Raw genomic sequence first — 12,629 nt, forward strand, 5'->3', positions numbered from 1 at the left:
GCATGGCCACTATCAACACAAAGAGAGCCAGCTAGGAAGCAACCCGAGGGCCGGGCCCATTCCTTGTCTTTCCTTAGGCTTGTCCGCTGTCTGGTCCCTACCAGTGTCTTAGCCTAGCCAGCCCCTGTGCTGCCTGCGCTCTGCTCCTGTTTGCTCTTCCCCACTTGCTCTGGCTCAGCCTTTCCTCACATCCTCTTAGCTCCTCTTGCTGCCCTGGCTGCCTCTGCCTCCTGTGCTCAGGGGTGTGTTGTGGTGTCTGGAACTCGGGGAGAGAGGCTCGGCTGACTGGTGGTTTTCCTGCTCCCCGCTACAGGTCATCTTCCATGACGTTGCTGTGCTGACGGACAAGCTCTTCCCCATCGTGGAGGCCATGCAGAAGCACTTCAGTGCTGGCTCAGGGACCTACTACAGCGACTCCATCTTCTTCCTCTCCGTTGCCATGCACCAGATCATGCCCAAAGGTAACCTGGATGGCCAGGAGCAGTGGCCTGGGGCGTCAGGCGCTGTATGCACTTTTGGGCTCAGTGTGGCTGGTACCCTGTTTCAGAGCGAGGCAGGGGCTCAGGGGCCTCCATAAAGCCAGGTGCAGCTTTGTCCCCTTGCTTGGCCTCCCCATGTCCTGTGAATGACATGTAAACTGAGATTTGTTATCTACTCACAGCTTGTATGGTCACTAGAACTTGAGGTCATGTCTATCTGATGTAGCTCCCTGCCTCTCCAGATAGCTTTCGCTCCCTTCGGGTGACCCAGATGAGAGCTCTTGGGCTGCCCACTACAGGTGTGACTCCTGTTCCCTTAGAGTCCAAGGTCAGGTGCTGGCTCCTGCTCTGCCACCAGCTGTGTCCATGGCTCTGGCTAAGGTACCCTGTGTCTCTAGGTCTGTTTCCCACCTGTGAAATGAGGGGCTGAGCCAGTCCATGAGCCGTTCCAGCCTGCCTTCTGCAGATGTAGAGCCTACAGGGATCCTCTGCCCTAGCCGTCCTGGACACACCAGGACACGCTCCATCTCCATCCCCTCTCTTGACTGTGACCCTACTGTTCTCCTAGACACTGTCTCCCACTACTACCACCTCCTGCCATCTCATCAAAGGGTTCCGTGGCTAAGCAGATGTGCAAAAGGCAACTAGCAAAAGGCAGCTGCTGTCCTGCATCTGTGACTGGCCGTGACACCAAAGGACAGCGGGTAGGGAGGAAGCGTGCTGGCCTTGCTGATTCCCCTCCCTCTGTCCACCAGCAGGTCCTTGGGCTCTATGTCAGTTTGTGTTTTGGGGTACCCAGTACAGGGAGAAATGCAGCTCCTCTGGTTTGCGAGGAGGGAGGATGCCCATACCCCAGCTCCCCAGCTGTTCGGGAAGCAGGGCAGTGAATCCCTGGGGGCCTGGGGGTCTGGATGCTGCTGGTTCCTCTCCCCTAGCTTTGCAAATGGAGACAGGCCTCAAGAGAAGGCCGAGGGGCTGTGTCTGCTGAAGAAGGCTTCCGTGTGGGGGCTTTACTGCATAGGCCACCCAGGCTCTCCATGGCAGCTCAGGGCCTCCTGGGACCTACATGTGCTTGCAGAGGTTTACTCTTGCACATGCCCAGGGTCTCCTTACTGAGAAGGTCTCAGAGTTACTAACTCTCTGTAGCCATAAAGCGATCACGCAGGGCTGTGCTTCCTGCAGCGTCTGCGCTCTGTTCTGCCAGGAAGCCTGTCCGTGTGGCCACAGTCCAGTCCAGCTGAGCAGGTGGTTTGGAATCCCGGTGATTTTCAAAGCAACATCACGAATGCTGTCCTGAGTTGGTTCTTTATTGCTGCTCTTTGTGTTTACGTGTTCACCGTGACATCGCGTCTGTGATTTAGTTGACAGCTTTGTTCCTGTTTAACTGCTGTGTTCTTGCTATTTTGGTTGTTTAGTTTGTATCCAGGCGTTCTCTCTCTTTTTTCTTCTTCAGGAAGGTGAGAATGGGAGGTATGAGGTATGGGGCCTGAGGTAAGCCTGTGCTCGCAGACCCGTGTGTATGCACTTGGTGGCCAGAGTTCCAGAGACGCCAGTCAAGTCTCTATGAGCTGTCCTCCTTTCTTTCTGTTTGTAGTGTAAGGGTCACGTCCTGTACCCAGAGAACTTTAAAAATGTTCAGTTTTTCCTTGTGCCAGGGACCTAGCCAGGTCCTCATGTATGCAAGGCACGTGCTCTTCCACTTGAGTTCCACCTCTCTTTTTTCTTTTGACTTTAAAAGACTCACATATAAAATAGCTGAACACAGTAATGAAATAGAAAAAGTTAGGTTTTTACATCACTAGATCTCAGCATCAGCAGTTCCCGCTGTTTGCTAGTAGTTCCCAGATACGTACATAGCGTTTTAAAGATTTAGACAAGGTAGGAGTCTACACTTGGTGTTCAGATCCTGCTGACTGTTCGTGTATGTCGACATATGACGCTGAGTTCACTTCAGCTCAAAGAACACTCCAGCGATGGTATCAGCTGCGCCATCAGTGTGGCGCCTCTCTATGCTGTGTGTGATTACGGTCTTTGACAGTTTCCAGAGGAGCCTGTTAACTAGGTGAAGCTTGGCCCACTTTGCTCTTTATTCCCCTGTCCTGGGCTGGTTCCGTGCTTCCATTGGTTGTTTAATGTTGTGAATTAGACTATGGTGGATGTCCACATGCAGAAAGGCTATCTTCTCTCCTTAGGATTGTTTCTATACATGTCTTCCCAAGAGTGGAATTACCAAGCCAGGTGTGTTAGCTCCCCAGTGGCCCCGGTGTGGGCTGCACAATTAAGGTCTGTGCCGCTTTCTAGGCCCAGAGTGTCTGGCCTCTTGTGGAGCTCAGGTAACTGTGCAGACTTCCGGTCAGCTGTTCTCCCACTTGACAGGGCAGGAGACATGCTGCGGCCCGGGTGAGAAGGCCTCTCCTTTGCTTCAAGCCCAGACCTGAGTTCCACCTCGTCTACCTGCACGGTCTCTTCTGGATCCTGACCTCCCCCCACCCTTCCCTCCTGTAACCCTGCAAAATGGCCGGGCAGGGTTTGTGGGTGGGAAAGGCAACCCTGTGTTCTGTGCACTAACACGTGAAGCCGTGTTAGGAAAACCACATCTGCAGCACCCTGGGAGGAACAGAGGGGCCAGCCAGGTGTGCACTGTGGCTTCCGTTCTTCTCAGCCCTTGTTTTTCTTTGCTTGCTCCAGGGGTCACATGTGGCTAGCTAGCCCGGCCTGCTGTTCACACCTGCTGTTCCTCCGAGGACCTGTGGCCGCTCTCTGCTCCTTGCTCATCCTCAGGGCTTTGCTCTCTTTCTGGCCATGTGTTAGTTTTCTCACCATTGAAAGCATCTTATGCAATAACAAATAAAGATCAGCTCCTTTGGGCTCTCCAGTGTCTGTCCCATGTGACAGGGCTCTGAGGGATATCAGCTCTGGCTTAGTGACATGACAGTGAGCACAGCTGCTTCAGGCTGAGCTTGGATGCATGATTTGTGGTATGGAAAGGTTCTCCTTGGGTGGGGCAGGCAGATATCAAACAGAGCCTTTCCTGGTCTAACACGTACCGCTGGAAGGCATTCCTGCCCTGGGTCGTTCAGTGTCGTTAGCCTTTGCCAAGGGTCTGCTGCTTATAAGTCGAGGTCCAGCCACTCCACTGTCCTGGGGAGCCCTGCCAAGACTGCTGCTTCAAAGGCTCAGTTGAGTGGAGCATACAGTCTCTGTGTATAGCATCAGGGCACTAGTGGACAGTAGTGAGATGGGGAGAAAACCCATTGCACGTGGTAGAGGATTGGCTGTCTGTGCTGGGCTTGGCCCTGCTTGTAGGAGACAGCCTTCAGGGCCTTCTTGACAAGGAAGGATCTGACTGGCTCTGTGCATTAGGAAAGCTGACATTCTTCAAGGTACAGATGTTGGGATCCAGCTACATACCTTTCTCTGTCTGTGGCTGGGCTCTGTAGGAACTGGTGAGACTCAGGAGGCCTGCCTGGTGTGAGCAACAGACCTGCTAGAGGGAGTATACATATGGCTGTTCGAGGGTACATACATATGGCTGTTAGAGGGTGTGTGCATCTGGCTGTTAGAGAGTGTTACATATAGGTGTATGGCTTCTTATGAGTACCTGTGCATGTGTGGATGGATAACGACACAAGAATTTTTGAACCCAACAGCCCCCAATATGTCGTCTCCATTGCCACAGATTCCAGGCCAGGAGGGCTTTTGCACTATCGGCCTTGGAAACAATTATTAACTTTATTTTTTCAGACAAGGTTTTATTCTCTGTAGACCAAGCTGGTTTTGAATTCACAAAGATGTTTGCCTCTGCTTCCCAAGTGCAGAGATTAAAGGCGAGTGCCAGTACTTCTGGCCTCACTTGTAGTTTTAAGTGTTCTGTATTGGTCAGTGTTTCCCAGAAGAACAGCACTTATACATATATATTTTTTTTCATATATATATGAAGGGATTTATCAGAATGGCTTTCAGGCTGTGGTCTAACTAGTACAACAAGTGGCCTGTCAACCAAAGGTTCAGGTATGCAGTAGTTGTTCAGTCTGTGAGGTTGGATGACTCAGCTGGTCTTCGGTGTACATTGGAATCCTGAAGAAGTCAGCTCCAATGCTAGTGAAGGGATGGGCTTGCCAGTGAGAGTGACAGGAAGCAGACAGTGAAGGCAAGCTTCCTCCTTCCATGCTGCCAGCAGGGGTGTGCCCAGATTGAAGGTGGATTTTCCCACCTCAAAGATAAAAAATTGCTCACAGGTGTGCCCAGCCATTCGGGTTTTGGTTAATTTCATATGCAATCAAGCTGACAACCAAGGAGAGCCATTGTGTGCGCTGAGGTCTCACATGTGGGACAGTTATGAGAGTGAGCAGAGCAGACATTCTTCCACTCATCAGTCAAGGGCACAGACTCCTGGATGGCCAGGCCAAGGCTTGCCGTGGAACCACGCACCCCTCAGTCCTTTGAATTTAGTGTGAGCTAGTACCATCCGCTTGGTTTTCCCCGAGAACTGAGTTAAGGTAGATGCCCCACAGCAATGTGTTTGTTGGATAAACAAATGAGGATGACAGAGTTTGGGGAGGAGGTCTTCCTAGACAGGCCCAGGGTTACCCTGATGGACTCCCAACTCCTCGTTTGGCAGTGGGAAGCTGGAAGGGAGAAGAGAAGGCCAGAGCCGGATTCCCGCTGCGGTGAAGTGGTTTGCCTGCCTGGCTGCTTTCTGCCTGTGTGTTCCGAGTCTTGCCCCAGACCCCAGCCCTGGCCCAGTATCCAGCTGTACCCACATGTGAATCTAGAGCAGTGGTTCTGAACGTGTGAGTCTTGACCCCTGCGGGCTGCGGTCAAATAACCCTTTTGCAGGGGTTGCCCGAGACCATCAGAAAACACAGATATTTAATTTATTCATACTAGTAGCAAAATTACAGCTAGAAAGTAGCAAAGAAATACTGTTGTGGTTGGGGCCAGCACAGCATGAGGAACTGTGTGGAAGGAGGAGAGCGTAGATCTATAGGCTGAGCTCTCGGGGCTGGCTTGGGAACTTGACTGGGCTTTGGCTTTGCCTTTGTTCTCTTTGGGCAGAGGGGATTAAAATTCCAACTGTGGCAAAAGCTGCTGGTCAGGAGTCCCCCCAGCCCCACCCACCATGAACTCCTAGAGCACTTAAGAAACTCCAAGTGAGCTCCTAACTGTTTCCATGGTAGCCAATGAGCCGGGCCTGTAACCCTTTCTGCTTAAGGAACCTGCCACGGAACCATGCCATGCCAGCCACCCTGTCTTTTCTGCTTCCTCCCTTGTGATCTCTCTCCCCTTTGATCTCTCTCTGCTTCTCTCTCTCTGGTCTTCCGACCCATTTTGCCTCATCAGTAGTATATTAAACTGTTCATCCCCTGGCTGTGCTGTGCCTCTTGGCAGAAATCTATGTGGAATGTATCTTGTTCTATTTTCCTTTCTTTTTGGATCCTCTGCCTGCCCTATCCAAATGGAAGCGCCGCAGGGGCAGGAATTTGCAAGTGTTCCCAGTGTTGAGAACAATCCAGATATAGAATAGGCATCCAGTAGACATTTGCCAATTAAGTTAAACACATACACTTACACTAGGTGTGCATTGCCAATTACTTTGTTATGAGGCCAGTCAGTTGCCTCAACTGTCTCCACAGCCATTGTAGGTGCATCTGAAATACTAGCAGCCGTTGCAGATGCTGGATGGCCCTCGCAGATGAGGCACGGCCAGAGTGTGACTTTCTCAGACAGCCATTCCATGAGGTCGCATTAGCGGAGACGCTTTGGTAGAGCTCGGGAGCCCATGACTGCCATTATTGAACATCTCACACAGGAGAGGACGGGAAAGAACAGACACTGGGTACCAGCCTGAGTGAAAACATCTGTGTGAATCACAGCAAAGGTTGTGAACATGTGTCCACGGATTTCAGTGAAGGCTATTTTCTGGCAGCCACTCTGGAGCAAATTGGAGGCATTTGATGCCTCTTACTCTGATGAGGGACAGCTGAGCAGATTTTTCATAAATGCTAAAAATAGTAATGTGATGCAGCCCTCTTCTATTAATTTAAGCCTGGAAGCTGATTCTTAGCAAATGGAAAACGTGACCATGTTGGCTGAATAGTGACTTCTTGCCTTTAGTTCCCCTGTAGGCTTCTACTTTTTAACTTTTCAAGGCCCCAGCTAGCTTTTACTATTGCCATGAGGTTAGCCAGCTGGTATTGTGTGCAGGGCACTGAGGCCAGTGCTGCTGACTGCCCTTGCATTTGGGAAGGAAGCAAACCCAAGTGACTGGTGGTCACAGCAAGAGGTCCTGCCCTGCCTGGACTTCAGGGAGCAGCCCCTGCCCTGACTGGACTTCAGAGAACACTGACAGTTCAGTTAGTCTTTGGGCAAGCTTTGGGGGAGGAGGACAAGGCTGAAAGACCATAGAGTAAGCCTTCAAGAGGATGGTGCTGCATGGGCAGCCTGGGCTATCCCCCAAGTGGCATCTGGTGAGTCTTCAGAGAGTGAGAAATAGCAAATATGAATCTTTCCTATTAAATAATATAAATTGTGTTTAGGACAAGGAATTACAATATTTTTATCTCTTCACTGTACTGGAAGTTTGGATTTGTTTAAAACTGTTTCTATCCCCTGAGTGGGGATATGGGGCTGCTCTAATTGATCCACAGCTGTTAACTATAATTGCCTCATGCGACTCAAGAGAGTGGTGTGGCCTTTGCTAGCTACAGATAGTTGAATTCTGAGGACTCTGAGAGGGTATAAATATTCGAGCCCAGAGAAAGGCAGAGAACGCGTCTAGGAATAACGCTTTGAGGCAGGCTCTGAGAAAGGAGAAGGCTGCTGCTCCTGCTGCTGCTGCTGCAGTTTGATGAGAGGAAGTTGGAGATGTCCTGAAATGAGGATTGGACTGCCCCAAGGAACCCAACGACCCTAACCAGCAGCAAGTGGCTAAGAGACCTACGCCCCTTCTCTTCACTAAACTTCTTTGTCTCCCACCTCATGTTGGGGGTTTGAAAGGTATCAGGATGTCTAAGAGCTGGAAGGGAGGTAGAGGCATTAGGAACCTCATTAAAGTAGGTAAAAAGTATGACCACACTTCATCTTGTAAGACTTGTGAATTTTTTAATTCTCCCTACCCAGGAAACCCTTTGTTTCCTCCAAGGCCCACTGCTCTATTCCGGGAATTCAGTCACTAGGAGCGATGACCCTTCCCCATTCCTGTTTCATTTCCTACATGCAGGTTCTTTTCAGACTAACCAACTGATGAAGAGTGTGAGGTCAGACCCCAGCCAATGGGGAAAGGCAGCCACCACTTTCCTTGGAATGAAAACCAAGTGCACTTTTGATCAAGAGTAAAGTCTGCATTGTCCAGACACTTCTGCTGCAGTGGGTCTCTCTAATTATCCAGGCTTATTTCTGACAGGATGGTGCTGAGCTTCAGTACTCAGTGTGCTTTCCACACACCGCTGGAGCTGTTTGCTGTGCACATGCGCTTTGTCCCTGTGCATTCTGGATACCTGGGTCACCAAAGGGAGAGTGTTGCAGCAGTGTGGCTCTTCAGCTCCTCTGTCTGGCCCCTTCTTCCTTCAGCTTTGTTCCTTCCTGCCCTCCCGCATGCGTTACGGCTTCTATCCTCAGAGCAGCTTCTTAAGACGTAGTCACTGGCGTGCTTTGCTGTCCCACTTTCCAGGCCGACTCAGCCCTTTCTTTTGGCCTGGCCCCTTCCTTCCTTCTGCCACACCAGCTTCTGGACCAGGTTTCTGCCTACTTGCTGGAATAGAGCTCCCTGCGAGGCACATTAGCCTGAGAGGGAATGGGAATGCCTTTACTACTGCACTGAGCTGGGGAGTTAGGTATAACACTGACTGTAAGCAAGGGTGCCGTGAAATCACCAAACTGGACCACTCTGTGGGCAGAAGGAATAGTTTATTTGGGATCAAACCAAGGCACCTCTGGGGAGGAGGGCGGCAGAGAAAAGCAAGTAGATTTTTTATGACTCAGCAGGGTGAGGTCTTGGAGCTGGTATAGGCTGTTTGGATTGAGACCCAGGAACTAGATGCTCTTGCCTGAGGTAGTTGACCTCTGGGAGGTGACACCTTGAGTCCAATGTGTTGCTCACATTAGTCATAGGAATGAGGCCACAACCTTAACAATAACTGGCTCTCCCTCCTGCGGATGCCACTGAGTGTCACTGCTCCTCAGCTAGGGGTAGGGCTGTGAACTCCTCTCAGCTCCATGCTACAGTGCTGATCGGCTTGAGCTTGTGCAGGCCGTACTCAGGCAGCCAGAGCTGCTGTGAGTTGGTGAGCGTGGTGCTTCTGACTTGTCCAGAGGACTGTTTTGCTGTGGTCTTCTCTGACTTCTGGCTTTCCCAGTCTTTCTGTCCCGACTTCCACAGTGTTTCCTGAGCGTTGGGAAGGAGATTTGACACAGATGTCTCATTTGTGGCTGAGCACTCTACTGTCATTTATTGTCTGTACTTTGACCAGTTGTAAATTTATGCCTCACCTACTATCTACTGCACAAGGAAGCTTCTCTGAGGTCTGAGAGCTGCACCAAGCTATGGTAGAAGACAGGAGTTTAGAGGGCAGTTTGATATTTTTGTCTATTTAACAAAGTAATGGTAGTAGGTTCCAACCTAGGACCTGCGAACTCTCAGCCATTGGTTCGGGCCACATTTGCCGTACCAGATGTTAGGATGTGAACGGCAGAGCTGTACGGAGGAATAGAATTTATGCCACGCAGCAGACCCACTTAAGAGGTTCATTAGGAGGCCAGGCGTGGTGGCGCATGCCTTTAATCCTAGCACTCGGGAGACAGAGGCAGACAGATCTCTGTGAGTTTGAGGCCAGCCTGGTCTACAAAGTGAGTCCAGGACAGCCAAGGCTACACAGAGAGACCCGATCGGGGCGGGGGGGGGGGGCAGTTTATTATGGAATACAGAGACAATCTCTGGAGGCGTGAGGGATGAGAGGGAGGGGGAGAGGGAGGGGGGAATGGGAGGAGTTCCCTTTATAAGCTATGTAGCACATGCACAGGAAGGACATACGCATGCGCAGAGGGTGCACATGTGGCTTAGAGGGCCTGAGACCTGCCGGCAGGTGGTGACGTGTTTCCAGTGACATGCTACTGGAGTGGCTTTGGTGATGCCTGTTTTTCCACCATCATCAGGATCTTTAGGGGTGACTGTATCGCTGCCTGATACTAACACCAGGTATGTGTTTGCTCTTGTAGAACGCGGCCTTACAGCCAATCAGAAAGCAGCTGGTTATTCCCGTAATGTCTGTGCCATGATTGCACCCATGCCAATCATTATTGTAGTCCACAGGGTTCACAGATGGGAAGACTTTGATTACTTTTTCCCCCAACAGCCTTTGTCGTACCTTCAGTTATTATGAAAGCTGCATTCCTGGCTTTTTACATGAGGTCTTCGTACTTACTTGACAAGGACTTTACTGACTGAGCCATCCTCCTATATTCTGATTGATTGATTGATCGATTGATTGATTGAGACAGGATCTCACTGGGTAGCCCTGGCTGACCTGAAACTTGCTTTATGGACTAGGCTGCCTCTGCCTATGGAGTGCTGGGATTAAAGGTGTGTGCCACCACATCCAGCCGATCCCCTGATTTAAAACAAAATATTTTATTTATGTGGTTTGTCCATGATAGGCTTTAATCACAGGCTTATGAAACAGTGTCTGTGATGAGGACGGACTTTTCACTGAGCTGATTTGGTGTTAGCTTCAAGTAAATGCCCTCTCATGTCTTCAGTCCAGACTCTCCTCTGCTGTCTCAGGAGCTTCAGAGTCACTGAAAAAGAGAGGATTGTTAGGAGAGAGGCTGCAACTGGAGCACAGGGCTACTCTGAGGACCTAACTGGGTGCGTGGTCTCTACCCCCATGACATTATTATTTCTATCCACATGTTTCTATTTTCCTTTTTTTTCTGCTTCTGTGAAACAGAAGTAAAGTGTAGGGCTGTGGTTTATTGTTCCATTCCCTTCACAAACATTACGTTTTGTTATTTCCATTTCAGGTCCTGGTAGAGAACCATTTAGCCACCCTATTTAAGTCCCGAAGCACTTATTTACTTTTATTTGTTATGTTTTGTTGGTCTAGTCGCGGGGGAGGGGGGTGGGGCATGTGTTCCAAGTCCACCCATTTGGGTCTGCTTCTCCAGCAAGAGTGTGGAAAATGACAGACAACAGCCATAGGGACTGTATGCCATGCTAGGCATGGAAAGAACAGGGAGGGAAAGGATGTGGACCGGATGTCTGTTTTGCCATCATGACTTCCATTTCCAGTAGGAGCATTAGACGTTTACGTAGATACACAGTGCCATCCTTGAGTGATGCTGTAGGCAGCCTCTGAGGTGGCCCCTGCTGGCATCCCCTTGCTTTGTGTTGAGTGGGCTTATTGTTTTGGCTCTGATGAATAGAATATGACAGCACATCACCTCCGAGGTTACTATAGAAGATCATGGCTTCCAGCCTGGGTACTTTTCTGTTTCAGTCTTGGAGCACTTGACTTTGAAGGACCCAGATGCTGTGTAACGAAAGATTCTATGTAGCGTCCTAAGGGACCAATGCTTCTGGCCAACCACCAGTCAGCATCCGAGGATAGCAGCTGGCCACTTTATGGACATAGAGCTCGTGTAGTCATGGCTGAGACTGATGGGCCAGAGGCATCCAGCAGATCTGGGCCTACACTGAGGCTCTGGATTCTTACTCTGTTGAGATAATTGTACATTACTGTGTGGTTTTAGGGATGGATACAGAGGTCCTCTGCACCTTTTGCCCCAGTGGTAGCATTTTGTATGACTACAGTAAATATGACAAACAGGATACAGGCATTGGTGTTATGAAGCATGAGCGTTTCCATTCTCACAAGGGGAGCCCGTGTTTCCCTTGGTAATCAATCCCTCAGCCCATGCTAGTCACTGTTCCACTCACTGTTTCTAGACTGTTGCCATTGCAAGAGTGCTATACAGGTTGAGTTGTGAGTCATCTTTGGTGAATGGCCTTTTTTTACTCAACATAGTATACAGGAGATTCACTACTCACATTATTGCACAACTCAATGATCCATGCTCTGTAGTGTATCCTGTAGCTCAGTTTGCTTAGCCATTTATCCACCAGAGAGCAGCCGGCTGTCCTGAGCTCTCAGTAACATCTGCACAGGTCTTTGCGTGAACATAAATTTTTACATCTCTGATACAAATGATGAAAAGTGCATTTGCTGGGCTCTGTGGTACTTACATGTTTTATAAGAAGTCATCAGGGAAGCTTACCATTTTATACCCCTTTGCCTCATGGTGTATGAATGTCTCCCTTTTAGTCTGTGGGTTTTTCCACTGCTTCTATTTCTGGGGATAGGACTATGTGTGCTATTGATTGTTGCTCAAGAGAAATATGATTTGTGTGAGATTGTTTATCAAACTCCCAGTGAGTGTCTGGGCGTCCTTTCTGGGGTGTACTTGATGGTATTGCAGAGGTCTAGAGGTCAGTCCTGCAGGCACTTAGCAACTGGCTGCCCCACCTTCCCGAGCTTGGCTGGCTGAGCTCTTGAGGGCACCAGGCCATGAGCACTGCCGCAGGTCAAGCATATCCTCCTGTTTGGCTTTTGTTTGTTTTTGTTTGAGCCAGACTCTCCTGTGGCACAAAGTGGCACTAAACTCCCTATCCTGCTGCTGTCCCTCCCAAGTGCTGGAATTACAGGTATGAGTCACACCACACACCATAAACAAAACCAATGTGTAGGTTTGTGCACATGAGGGCAGATGCCCACAGAGGCTCCAGAAGGTTCTTCAGGAGCTGGAGTTGTGGGCAGCTGTGAGTCACCTGGCTTGTTTGCTGGGAATCAAACTTGAGTCCTCTGGAAGGACAGTACGTGCTCTTGACCACTTCACTATTTATCTCTCTAGGCCAGGCTTGATTTTTAAAGATGCTGAGGATGGTAAGGGGTGAGAAATTCACAATGGCTGAACAATCCATAGACTGTGCTTCCTGCGCAGAGGCCAGGCACACCCAGCAAGGTCAATCTGGATGCTAGGAATGGTGCTCGGCTACCTTGTCATGTTAGCTGGTAGTTCTGTTTGGGTTTGCAGTGTTGGAGGATGGTTTTTTTGTTGTTGCTGTTGTCTGTCTGTTTGCACGGTGTACAAAAT

At 49.9% G+C, this 12,629-nt stretch overlaps 1 protein-coding gene across 1 annotated transcript in view; it reads left to right on the top strand.

Moving 5' to 3' along the window:
* The window catches only part of XXYLT1 (xyloside xylosyltransferase 1), a 145,030-nt gene that overhangs the window by 28,710 nt on the left and 103,691 nt on the right, over positions 1-12,629 (top strand). The window contains exon 2 of the mRNA XM_084800916.1: positions 314-461. Coding sequence (XP_084657042.1) covers positions 314-461 — 148 coding nt within the window. The remainder of the gene's footprint in view (positions 1-313; positions 462-12,629) is intronic.

The sequence above is a fragment of the Acomys minous genome (assembly GCF_964271855.1).
Source record: "Acomys minous genome assembly, chromosome: 11".
In the NCBI taxonomy this organism is placed as follows: domain Eukaryota; kingdom Metazoa; phylum Chordata; class Mammalia; order Rodentia; family Muridae; genus Acomys; species Acomys minous.